The sequence below is a fragment of the Hyaena hyaena genome, unplaced genomic scaffold (assembly GCF_003009895.1).
Source record: "Hyaena hyaena isolate Hyena2069 unplaced genomic scaffold, ASM300989v1 scaffold_78, whole genome shotgun sequence".
Classification (NCBI taxonomy): domain Eukaryota; kingdom Metazoa; phylum Chordata; class Mammalia; order Carnivora; family Hyaenidae; genus Hyaena; species Hyaena hyaena.
The window spans coordinates 834,517-847,981 of NW_024080710.1; the positions used below are offsets into that span (position 1 = coordinate 834,517).

The following is a 13,465-nucleotide window of genomic DNA, read 5'->3' on the forward strand; positions in this document are numbered from 1 at the left end:
TAAGGTGTGATTCCCACTGGGTAGTGAGATAAACACACTTAATGCTTTTATTCATCCTTTTCTATAATTTAAAAATTATTTTTAATGAGCATACATTACTTTTATAATCAGAAGAAAAACAGTTACAAGTCAATCATCAGAAATGGAGCAGAAGTGGGGCGCCTGGGTGGCTTAGTCGGTTAAGCGTCCAACTTTTGCTTAGGTCATGATCTCACAGTTCGTGGGTTCGAGCCCCGTGTCGGGCTCTGTGCTGACTGCCAGCTCAGAGCCTGGAGCCTATTTCAGAGTCTGAATCTCCCTCTTTCTCTGACCCTCCCCTGCTCACGCTGTCTCTCTCTCTCTCCTAGAAATAAATAAAAAATATTAAAAAAAAAAAAAAGAAATGGAGCAGAAGACAAAGTTAATAAAAAGAGTGGATGATTTTTCTACTTTGATTTTGAGGTTGGAAGCCCACAGATTTTTTGAACCTTTCCCAAACAGCTAATGTGGGTAGCTTGTTTCTTCCTAACTATAACCCCATAGACAGAGTATCATAACGTCCCTTTCATCCTCACTGTGCAGTCAGTGTGTGGAAGAAGCACAAGTCCACAGGGCCCTCTGAGAGCTGGGCACCTGCTACACTAGCAGCCGCCTTTTCTCAACAGTAAAGTGGACCTCAGGTTTGGAACAGCTGACAGGTAGAAGTCAGGAAATCTTGGGAAGCCTTGGCTTTTGTGACATCCCATTTCCTGCCACTATTAGCAGAATTTATATCAATTTAATTCATGGTTTAATTTTAAAGCATCGTTGCTTTTCAGCTAAACTTCTGACAGGAGAATGCTGGAACTTCTTGGCAAAGGTGTGTTTATCTTTTTCATTGTGGATGGGCATTTTTCCTGAAGTCTGAGCTGGTTGGCTCTGAGTGTTAGGCTTGTTAGGCCTTGATGGAAAAAGAGGCTGAGGAGCTTTTCTTAATGAAGGGATTATAGATTTGAACAATATACACATCTAATGTAAATGAGTGGGTTTTTTGGCTGGGCATTATGTAATGCTCCATTTCATCTCAGTACCTCTGCTTACTCAGCAGTATCTGGATTTTTTTTTTTTTTTTGCATGAGAATAATTTTTTTTATTGTTCATTTATTTTTGAGAGAGAGAGCACACATACGCAACTGTGAGTGGGGGAGGGGCAGAGAGAGGGAGACCGAGAATCTGAAGCAGGCTCTGCGCTGTCAGCACAGAACTCTACATGGGGCTTGAACCCATGAACCATGAGATCAAGACCTAAGCTGAAGTTGGATGCTTAACTGACTGAGCTGCCCAGGTGCCCCAGATTCTTAATAACAATAGCTGATATTAATTAAGTACTTGCTATGTGTCAGTCACCATGCTGTTATTTTTTACTTGATACATCAGTTTTATAAACTACATATTATTTTTCTCATTTTTCCCATGAGGAAATGGAGGCATAGAGAGGGTAGGGTTACTTCATCAAGTTAACTGGTATAATTGGGATTCAAACTCAGGATAAAGTTGGCTTCTAGAAGCTGTGTCTCCTGTCTTCTGCTATCCAGCCTCCCTTTAAATGAACCAGATTAATACTTCTTAACTCATAGCTAATCAGAAACTAGAACTACCCTTAGAAATAATTCTTAATCTGTAAAATGAACCAAAATCATTCATCAGTCCAGAGTGACCATGAGGGATTTAAACTTATGGCATCCCAATAGTATTTTCACAAAATGAGAGTTTAATCTATTGAAGATTTGAAACCAGGCATATTCTTGTCTTCTGGCTGATGGATGTTCTCTTGGTCACCAGAATGCTGGGCAGGCCTGTGGTAGTTTCCACATTGTTTTTAAGGAGTCCTGGCAGCATTCGGCTCTCACTGAGATTGTATGTTTTTAATAAGCCTTAAACTAGCAAAACCCAGAAATGATGACTAAAAATGATCATTGATGCTGTCTTTTGACAACTTACTTTGATTCTGTCTACAGAAGTTTCTAGGTAGGGAATCTTCTATACTAATAGGTTCAGTGAGAGTAAATGACTTGTCAGCAGAACTGGGACTTGTACACTGTCTTCCATTTGGACTCCATGCTCTTTTCATTGTCTCGCTTTTTTTTTTTTTTTTTAATTTTTTTTAGCATTTATTCAGTTTTGAGAGACAGAGAATGAGTGGGGGACGGGCAGAGAGAGAGGGAGACACAGAATCTGAAACAGGCTCTGAGCCATCAGCACAGAGCCTGATGTGGGGCTCGAACCCACAAACTGTGAGATCATGACCTGAGCTGAAGTCGGAGGCTTAACCGACTGAGCCACCCAGGCGCCCCTCATTGTCTCGCTTCTTGAGCAAAATGCTCTGAGCGTGTTCCAGAGATGGAAAACAACCAAAAGTTCCCCTTTTTCATGTGACTTATGAAAAATCAAGTACCTAATTTGATGAGCCATTTGGTAAGCTGATTATGTAGCATTGTGTTGTGGTGGTGTTTTCTTTTTGGCCTAGTTGCTATTTATGATTATAGTTTCTGGCAGTTGGGAGTTGTGTGTGTGTGTCAGTGTATTTAGCCTCAAAAGAGCTACAGCTAGCTAGTTGATTGAATAAGAAAAATGGTTAAGAGTATGTGGTAGGAGGCTGACGTCAATAAATTGAATAAGTCTTCCTGTTTTTATTTATTGTTGTGTTCTTCCAGTCCTGCTTAGTTATGTTAAATACCCCTGACCTTTTCCCCTGCTTGCCTTTCAGGGCCTAAACATTAATATAAAGTCTTCCAATGTGATTAGCATTGATGCTTCTGAGATTGCTTAGAAACTGATGGTCAGAGATTAATTGTGGGTTGCAGCAGTGGTCAGCCCAGGAGGCTTTTACATCTTCCTCTTCCCTGGATTGAAAGTGCTGCTGGGGCCATATGGCAGAGTGCTTCACAGAGAAGCCAAGAATGACTTTGTGGCTGGGTTCCAGGTTATCATTTGCATCCATTTTAAAGTGGAAGTTATAGTGCTTTGGGTTTGATTTACTGTGTGCTAATGGGATTAATCCCTAACTCGAAATCACATGGGTGTGTGTGTGTGTGTGTGTGTGTGTGTGTCTAGAATCCAATTCCAGTAATGTTATCAATATTCTATTCAGGGAAAGATTTTATTAAACTATGATTTTCCTTATATGTATAGAAAGAAAAACCAGTTAATAAGTATCTGACACTTGATTGACTTATTTCCTTAAAAATAAAAAGTTTCATTTATAACAAAAGTGAGGTTGCCTGACTGGCTTTTTCTGCTTGCTTATTTTATTTTATTTTAACTTTTTAAAAATAGGCTTCATGCCCTGCATGGAGCCCAATGTGTGGCTTGAACTCATAACCCTGAAATCAAGACCTGAGCTGAGATCAAGAGTCAGACACTTAACCAACTGAGCCACCCAGGCTCCCCTGTTTGCTTTTTTAATTACTTTCTAATTACCACTCAGTTAAATGCCAAAATGTCCTCCCTACATGTAGAGGAGTTATTGTGGCCTAGTTTATGTGCATATTCATATGCATGCCTACTGGCTCAAAATGGGCCTTCAAACATACACACCCAGGACTTGGAAACCTAAAAAAAATGATGGTGAGAAGTTAAAAAGTCTACTGGTGCTTGATTATTATAAGAAGGTCTTCATTCTCTCTGAGTCCCTGTCTCTCTGGGTGCATTTCTGTCTCTCTTCCTTCCCTCTGTCTCTAGCCACATATCTGTCATTCTCTTTCTGTCTTCTCAGCCTCATCTTTTTGTCTCCTTCCTTTCTCGTGCTCCTTTCTCAGTCGCTGTCATCCTCCTCCTCCTAGATGCTGTCTCTCAATTATTACATCATTCTTGTGATTTTCACTCATGTTGTTTATGTTTTTATGTCATTTTTACTTGTTTTCATAACAGGATAATTCATTTTATTCGGGTGGCTATGTATAGTTCTTTCAGACTTTACTGTTGTGGAATTTTAGACTTCATGCAAGAGTTTTAAACCTACTTCCTGTTTCCTGACTTCCTACCTCCTTCTTGTCTCTTGTTCCTTCCCACTTTACATGGCACTTCCTGTTCCATCCGGATATTTGGTTACAAAGTGATTTGAAATTAAGCTTGGAACAACAAATAAACAGAATACATTGAAATTCTCTTTGGTTTTGTACCCATAAGGTTAGGACCTGCAAAATAAACAATGGTGCTTGGTGCATCTGGGTGGCTCAGTCAGTTAAATGTCTGACTTTGGCTCAGGTCATGATCTCATGGTTTTCAAGTTCGAGCCCCATGTCAGGCTCTGTCTGTGCTGACAGCTTGAAGCCTGGAGCCTGCTTCAGATTCTGTGTCTCCCTCTCTCTCTGTCCCTCCCCTGCTCATGCTCTCTCTCTCAAAATAAATAAACATTAAAAAAGAAAAAACACAATGGTACTCATTTGTAGTAGGTGATAACTGCCATATAATCTTCCAGGAAAGTCAGTATTGCTAGGGTAATAAATCTGTAGTCCCAAGAGTCTCTTAGAGTTACTAAATAGTTTGTCATTGTGGTTATGAAATATATGAACTTCTATGTGATTTTACAATACAACTGACCACAAATAGAAGCAAAGGACACTTTTTATGTTTGGGGGAATTATTTCCTAAGGACAACAGCTATTTTCTCCTTACTACACAACAGTTCTATGGAATGGAACTTTTTTACTCTAATTGGATTATATAGTACATCAGTTCATCTCTAAGAATAGATGGTTGTTGCCTTTATATTCATACAGTTTCCCTCTACTAAGTAGTAAACCTAGAAAGTGATTTTGCAATGGTTCCCAAGATATTCATTTAGTAAATCACATTTATTCGATACTTGATGTTTAATTAAACTGCCAAGTGGCTTCTTCATTTTGACCATCATTTTGATTTAAATAAACTCTATTCTGGTTGACATATTGCAGAAGAAACCAAGCTGAAGTCTGCACTCTCAAAAATCCTTTCATTCAGCAGGCAACTGGATTTTAATAGTATTTGTAATAAACATTTTAGAAAAGTTTTTTTAAATGAGTAAAAATTATCATACAGGTACTCTTAAACTATTTTTAAAAATCAGTTCAATTTTGTTGTACTTTATTTTTTGGTTCAGTTCACTTTTAAATTTAGTTAAAATACTTTCCTGATGTTAGTATTCTTTTCAGGAAATAAATATTCACATAAATTGCTTTCTCAGAAATTTGACCCTGAGTACAGAATTTCAGATCATTGAAAACAGGATCATTTGAAATCTACATTTCCTTCCCTTTTCTTAATTCATTTCAGTTGCTCAATAGGATTTTCTCATGGAATTAACTTTTCCCTCTCTGCATAGTTACATAAGCCTGCTTTCCTAATCATGAAAAATTTCACCCATTTCGGCACTTATTAAAGTGAACTTTTACTTGAAGTGTTTCTGGTTGTAAAGCCAGAGTATATGACTAGAGGCAGATAAATAATAACACATCATTTATAGCTCAGAATAGCCTTATAGTTTTTAAATTCCTTTTGAAAGCTTGATCATATGCCCAAAAGCATGCTTTTGTGTTTGAAATCCTTTAGTGAACTACTTATTCAGGTCATATGCTTCCAAAGCCCTGCTTTTCTGTCCTCAGGATAAATTGCATTATGTGTTACCATTAACAATGCCACATCGTTCAAAGAAAACTAAATTAAATAGTGCAAGTCCACGTTGCTGGAAACTAGATGAGTAGGCACCATTTTGGTTACTATGCAAAGGGTATATCTGTTTAATTACCAAAGATTGGTCAGTACCCAAATACTTTGTCATACCTGCTTATCATCGTTGTCGCCACCCACTGCCCTCCCTCCCTGAACACAATCCTTTGGATTTTTTTTCAGGTACCATTTTTGTTGAATCATTTAACTACCTCGTAATATTATGAATTATTAATATTTGCCATTGGGAAAATGAGCATTTACTCACTGGCCTAATTGACTTTGGGGGACCAGATGGTGCCTTCTCCCTGGAGAAAGATAGATTGGAGAAATGTGGTTGTTAGAGAGGGCCATCTGACTTGAACAACTTTTAAGAAGCCTAGTTCTAGTTGATTTTAGTCTTCTCCAGATGCCGTTTTAATCCAGTTTTCCAGTTTTCTGTCATTACAGAATTGCCTTCCTTTACTGAGTAGCAATATAGATATAGTTTTTTGTGAGTCATTAAGGCATTTTATTTATTTATTTTTATTTTTTCATTAAGGCATTTTAAACCACCCTTTTTTATTTTCTTTATTTTTTCTTTCTTTCAGGTTGTTTGAAGGACGTTCAACAAGAAAACCAGAGAAGCTCAAAACACTCTTCTGCTATTTTAGAAGAGTCACAGAGAAAAGTAAATTTCTTTCATTCTTAATATAATTTTTATCACTGATGGGGACAGTTCAAATCAAATGACAGGTCAGAAACATTTTGTGTTCAAAGTACACCTTCCTGCCCAGACCAAATAATTCAGTATTATAATCCAGATTTTAGGCATATGATATGTATATACATTAAATGTGTGCTATGAATATGTGACTTTTATATACTCTGAAATTAGAACAGTAGAACATACTGTAATCGATTTTCATGAATTAAAAACAGTAAATTAGTATTTTGAAAAGAAAATATATTGACCAAAAAAATATATTTTGAGTGTCCTTCTTTCCTTCCTTCCTTCCAAGTTTATTTTGAGAGAGAGAGAGAGAGAGAGAAAACGCTGGCACACGCCCAGTTGAGGAAGGGGAAGAAAGAGGAAGAGAGACAAGCCCAAGCAGACTCTGCACTGTCATTGCAGAGCCTGATGATAAGGGGCTCAGTCCCAGGGCCATGAGATCGTGACCTGAGCCAAAATCAAGAGTCAGATGCTCAACCGACTGAGCCACCCAAGCACCCCAACTTCTTTATTTAAAGAAGCGTTGACTATTAACAATTAGTTTATTTGCAGAGAACAGCCAATTTGTTGCCTTCTTACTCATACCTCTCTTTTGTGGCCCCTTTAAACAGTTTGTAGAATTCTTATAAAACAGTATTGTACTAAGTGTTTACATGTTTGTCTTTTTCTGTTGGACCTTGACAACCTTGTTTTCCTGGATACTTACTGTGACACTTGAGGCAGTAGTGGTAGATGTCTAACCAGTGCTGGTAGCAACCATCTAATAATAGATTGGTATTGCCATTCTTACCCTGGGAGCTGGGTGACCCAGACAAGTTTCTTAACACCTCTAAGCCTCAGTTTCCTCACGTGTAAAATCAAAGAATAATGATAATTACCTCGTAGGGTAGTTGTAAATATTAAATGAGAAGTTACATACTTAACAGATGGTAGCTATTATCAGTGGGTGGCCTTTTCTACAAGTCGTTTATAAGAGAAACCAGAACATCTCAAAGTTTGCTTTCGTTATGTAGAGCAAGTCACCTCTGGTCAAGTGAAATGAGTTCAGTTCTGGCCATTCAGGTTGTTGGATTATCTTAAAGCACATCATTGAATCATTTTAAGGTCAATTTTCTCATATTCTTCCTTCAGTATGTAATCTCACATTATACTGTTCTTGGCATTTTTTTTCATTTTGAAGGTGTTGCTGTTGAACATTGTTCAGATTTTTGGAAAGAAATCAGTTATCAGGATTTTGATATTTAAAGAAAATCATGCTTCTTTGGAGGGTTGTCTATTTCTTATTTATTTTTAGTTTTATTTGTTATACTGAATAAAATAATAAAGGAAATGAAGGCTTATTTGGGTTTATGAGACATAAAGCCAAATTAGAATTTGTAATTGTTGGAAAGATGAGTACATTTTTGCTATTCTAAATTTACTGTGTTAAATAGAATGAATTCCATTATTATACCTAAGTAATTCAGAGTTTACTTTTCTGTCCTTGGAATCATATTATGTATGTCTTCTCTAGATGTTAACTTGCCTAAGTTTTAGGATTTTATTTATTTGAGGGGAAAAAGCTAAAATTTTGTTTTTTCAACTATCAATATTGGGAATTAGGCTGAAAAATTATAATTAGGCATTTCATTTTCTGCCTTTTTCATTGTACATGGTAATTTATTTTTTTTGTAGAAATATAATGAAACATGTTACAAGTTTTTAGGATGTAAAGCTACAGGCTTACAGAGGAAATACTCAGTGGAATAAAAGAGGTTTACAAGTTAATGATTATTTTATATAGGAGTTCTGAAGTCTACTGAACAGAACCTTTAGAAATCTATTTAAAGAACTGTATTTCATCATATCTAGGACATTGTAGATGGTAAAAAGTGTCATGTTATGTACCACTAAGAAGGACAAAACACTTAGGATGGGCAGTCATAAGAGACCTCTCTTACAAGGCTGATACACCAAAGGCCTATACCTTCAGTCTAAGGATAGTTGAGAAATTTATCTGGCTGTGCAAAAAAGGAACTACAAAGAAACTGCAAGTGTCAACCTTGGCACGGGCTAAGGAAAGGACAAAAAAATCTCCCCTGAGAATTTGAACCACAAGTCTCAAGTTTGGGGTCTGAAGTCATATTATCAGTGTTATCCACAAAAGCCTGCAATAGAGGATTTAATTCAGATCGAAATCAGGTTGGTGGCGCTCCCAGATGACTACAAAAGCAGATGTACATTTTCTCTAGAAAAATTCAACTTTAATCTAGACCAATGGCAAATACTAGATACCTTCCATTATGAAAGATGTATCCCAGTTTCAGAAGTTTAATACATGAAAAACATGTGCCTTTTAGAACTGGGAAAATGTAATTCCATCAGGACCAACTTTTCAATGTTGTCAGATGTTTATATTTTATTTATTTGTTTATTTTGAGAGAGAGAGGGTGTGTGTGTGCATGAGGGGCAAAGGGAGAGAGAGAAAGAATTCCAAGCAGGTTCTACACTTAGCATGGAGCCTGATCTGAGCTCAATTTCACCACTGCGAGGTCACACTTGAGCTGGTCTCAAGAGTCAGGTGCTCAACCAACTGAGCCACCCGAGTGCCCCTATATTTTATGTTTTAATGGGGATCTTGAGGTTTAAAGATTTTTAAGGGCTTTCTAAGATAATTTCAATATAGTTTTAGATAAAGTATCTTATAGATGGAGTATTTAAAAATTGAGGATTCATATGCAGCAAATATTGTGATTTTATTAAGGGAAGTATTTTATTAATCAAAGTAACCTAGCATAAAAGTTACCTTTTTATCAAAGAAAAGTAAAAAGAATGCTCTGAAGGTTATTTCTATTTTGATTATATCTAAGGAATTATGTTCTGCCTTTTTTCTGGCTTTACTAGCAATATTCATTTATGAATTTCTCTTGGGATCTCCTCATATATATGAAAGACATTTAATATGTGAAGGATTTTAATATATGAAGGAAATTTAATATTATTTATCTGCTAAGTTGCTGAATGATAATACTGACATTAGTTTCTTATAAACAGAATTGCTTCTTTGCTGTTTGAATTGTTTGATCTCCTACTTATGAGTTTTAAATATGCTATCCATTTGCCTTAGAGAAATTACTTAAGGAAATCTTAAGAATATTTTTATAACCCATATTAACAAAATTCTGTTTTCTACGGTAATGACTTCATATGATTTTTGAGTTGTTACTGCTTGTGACTGAGAGCAGAGAAATGTGGAATCATACAGAGGAATGAAATGATTGTCAAGCTTTATTGGGCCTCTACCACCATTATCACTAATAGTTCCTGACATATCTCTTTGCTTAAGAGCTTTTTTCTTTCTTGCTTTCTTTCTTGCCTTTTTTTTTTTTTTTTCTTAAACAGAAGAAAACAGAAGTGGCCTGGCCTTTTTAGTTTGTTCTTTGATTTGAATCAAATTACTTTTGGCCTGTGATTTATTTGTTGCTTTTGCCACTAGTTTAAAAAATGTAAATTTAACAGAAAAGGATAATACTCCTTTAACATGTACTGCATTTTGATCCCCTTCTGTCTATTCCTCCTTGAAAATTATGTCATCTTTCTTCTCTCTAACCTCTTAGAACACAGCAATTTCTCCTTCTAGCTAAGGTGCCTTGTAAGTAAAGTATTTGCATATCATCTAAACCCTGGATTTAACCTTGTCAACTCCAAAGGACATGCCAACAATTTTTTTTTAAATCACAGACATTTTATTTTATTATAAAATGCATAAGTGTGTATACATTCACCAGTGTTTAGGTGTAGGATCAAGGCCTTTCTTTGAGGAGTCTTAAAGGTTAAAATTCAGTTTTGTCTTTATTGTATAAGCTACACCCATTAATGCACCTTTTTTTTCAATGATTTTTCACAAGTATATTCAGTTTAGAAAACTTTACCAGTAAGTACCAACTGTTGTGTTGTTGTTTGTGTAGTATTGTTTTTCAGTAAGGATTTATTATAGAAAGAGTTTCTCCTGTAAGGATGGTATTATTTTAAATCAATCTTTTGTTGTATTCTAACACTAAGCTTGGTATTTTCAGATTAGTTTTACAACCATTGTTAGATCCATTCTTTTACTGAATGTATATAATCTTTTCAAAATCGAAACTTCTTTTGGGTGTGTTTTTCTTTTATTGCTTTTGTAGAACCTACTGGCTTGGTGACATTTACAAGACAGAGTCTTGAAGATTTTCCAGAGTGGGAAAGGTAATAGTAATAAAAATAATCTGGGAATCCTCGAATTAGAAGGACTCTTACCATGCAAGGCTTCTATTTCACAACCCCAGGAAAAATGGTTTCCTAACTTCTTAATTGCCCGAGTGCTAGGGGAGTCTCTTATTATAAATGATCCATTGATTGCTGTCATTGCTAGAAAGGCCATGCTTTCTGAATCAAGGCCTGCAGGCCTTTGACTTCTACTCTTTGCCTTAGTGTTTTGGGTTTGTTTGTTTGTTTTTTTCTGAAACAAAATTTTATTTAGAATTAAGGAGTTTGTGTGTGAAGACACTAATAGTAACTAGAACCAGCAATATTTAATGTTTATTCTTACCTCCTCTTTTGGTTAGTATATATGTATTTTATGGCTTTTCATTCTGGAGGACAAGATGTTGGAAAAGTTTTTCAATAAACTAAAATGTAAATAGTAATTATGTAGAATTTGTCTCAGTGGCAAGAATTTTGAAGTTTGGCTGTTCACATGCAGATTTTGTGGAAACTGCTAATTTACTGGGATTATTTTCCTTATTATTTACCTACAGATAACTGAGAATAATAATAATCAGAGTTCATTCAGATTTGTAAGTTCCTTAAGGCCCTGAACTAGTTAATACTTTTCTAGTATAGAGAAAGTCCCCTTACCACCTAAAGAGGAGTAGATCACCTTTTCCATTGTACATGAGAACACGATCAAACATACTAAATGCGTATTTTGCATGTGCTTTCGTGTTAAACAGTGCCTCTCATTTTCATTTTCTCATAATTTTTATCATAGTATTAAATTATTTCCTTTGGAGTTAGTGATGAAATGGACTCACTTTTAAGGAGGTTAACTTGATAAAGCACATCTGCTTAAGTGGCTTTCCTGTGGTGTTTTTTTATCCATCAAAGATGTGTATTTGTGAGGTGAAAGAAAAACAAACTTACATTAGTAGCTGACTGCATGGCTGAGATGATTATTAATAGAGAGAAGTGGGTAAAAGATTAAACAACCTGAAGACAAAAAACAAAAACAAAATTGAGCCAGAAAGGAAGAGAACATGTACAGCTTTTTGGAGTCGTGGCATATTAGAGATGAAAGGGACCCCCAAGAAATCATCTGGTCTAGCTGTCTACTAAAAATATCAATCAACTCTATAATGCCTGTGACAGATGACAGACAGTTTCAGTGATGGGAAATTCACTCTTTCACCTCAGTGTGTCCCATTGTTGGCTGCTCATGTTACTATCTAATTCTTTCATTCACTAAGAAATTCTGTCTTCTAAATAATCCCCCTGACCCTTCCATTCCTGGTTCTTCCTTCTGGAGGTACAGTAAATAAATCTAACTTTCTTTAACATTCAACCTTCTTCATGTATCATAATGCTCTCTTGACCACCCCCATCTCTAACAGTGCACACAGGTACACAGTAAACTTACTCATTTCTTCTGTTTCACATATGATATGGATTCTAAACCCTTTATATTGGTTCTTGATCTACTTCAGGCCATTGGTCCCTCTTAAAATATGGTGTCTACAACTAAAAGTAACAATCTGCTGCTATCTGCCCAGGCCAGAGTAGATTGCTTTTCTTAGCTTTTCTGTTAGAATACAGATGTTTTGTTCATCTCACTTTGGTATGGATATTATAGATAAGGCAGAGGACTCGTTTTTAATTCAGCTGTAGATCTCAACTCTTCATCTGACAACATTCATTTGGCACTAATGTGAAAGGACACCCATTTGGACATTACCATTTGGGAGAGAAGGGATAGGTCAAAATGCCAACCAGGATTGGCAAAATTGCTGTCAGTGAGATAAATTTCCCTAAATAAGATCAAGATACTACCCTTAACTTTGATAGGCATGGTTTGACTTTATAACTTTTCTAACTTTTTTGGTTTCATTGATCTCTTTTTTTGTTTTAGCTGCTTTTTAAGTGAGTTAGAGAATATAATTAATCAGTCTCGCAGATTCCACAGAACCAGAAACATGCATTCACTTTAAGAGGGAGGACAAAGAAGAGACGAGGATTGTTGGTGTTCCCAACTGCAGGAGGCTAAATGGGAGCCAGGAAGTTGGAGGTTTTTCTGATTTCCAAGCTTCTGCCATGTTATAGTTAACACAGCAATTATCAGTGACTACTTTAGCTGGGCTTACGTAATCACAGAGTCATAGTCGTCTATGTCTTTGATTCCTAGTGCAGTGGTATGAAAGATTTGCTTGGGCCAAAAGGGGAGACCTATCAGGAAGTTGGAGGATGCTTTTTAAAAAAGTGGCTAGCAAATCCATAATTTTATTGAGAGTTGTACTGTACATTGACAACTTCCATCATGGAGAACAGTTAATGACAGATGAGATTTGTTTTGAAGTCCTGACTGACAAACTAGAGATTTCTGGATCATGCTTTGTCTTTTCAGTGGTATCCTCATAGATAGTCTCCCTTAGCATAAAATGGCTAGGAAAGTAGCACCAAAAAACAAACAAAAAAAGGAAGTTAAAACCAAACTTGTGTCACTACTTTCTACAAGAGATTTAGAAAGTAATTTTTCTAAAGATGTAGTGTACTGGTTAAGAGTTGGGACCACTGTTAGGTTAGCTGGGTTCAAATCTTTGTTTTGCTTCAATTGTGAGCCTTGGGCAGGGTACTTAAATGGTTTCTATGTCTTGTTTTCCCATCTGTAAAAGGAGATAGTAATGGGATTGTTGTGAGGATTAAATGAGTTAATGCAAATAAAGCTCTAAGAATCTGTACTGAATTGTCTGCTGAGTTTAAGGCTGTCAGTCTTCTGGACTGGAGCTTCCCCAGAAATGTATTTGGACTCCTTGAAATCAGGAAGAATGTAAATCCCAATAAGTAAATAGCACTTCCCCAGTT

General features: G+C 36.2%; 1 protein-coding gene across 2 annotated transcripts in view; it reads left to right on the forward strand.

Annotated features, from left to right (window-relative positions):
* The window catches only part of PARG (poly(ADP-ribose) glycohydrolase), a 128,284-nt gene that overhangs the window by 59,272 nt on the left and 55,547 nt on the right, over nt 1-13,465 (forward strand). For both annotated transcript variants that reach the window (XM_039233738.1, XM_039233737.1), the window contains exons 10-11: nt 6,255-6,334; nt 10,537-10,597. In XM_039233738.1, the coding sequence (XP_039089669.1) occupies nt 6,255-6,334; nt 10,537-10,597 (141 nt within the window). The remainder of the gene's footprint in view (nt 1-6,254; nt 6,335-10,536; nt 10,598-13,465) is intronic.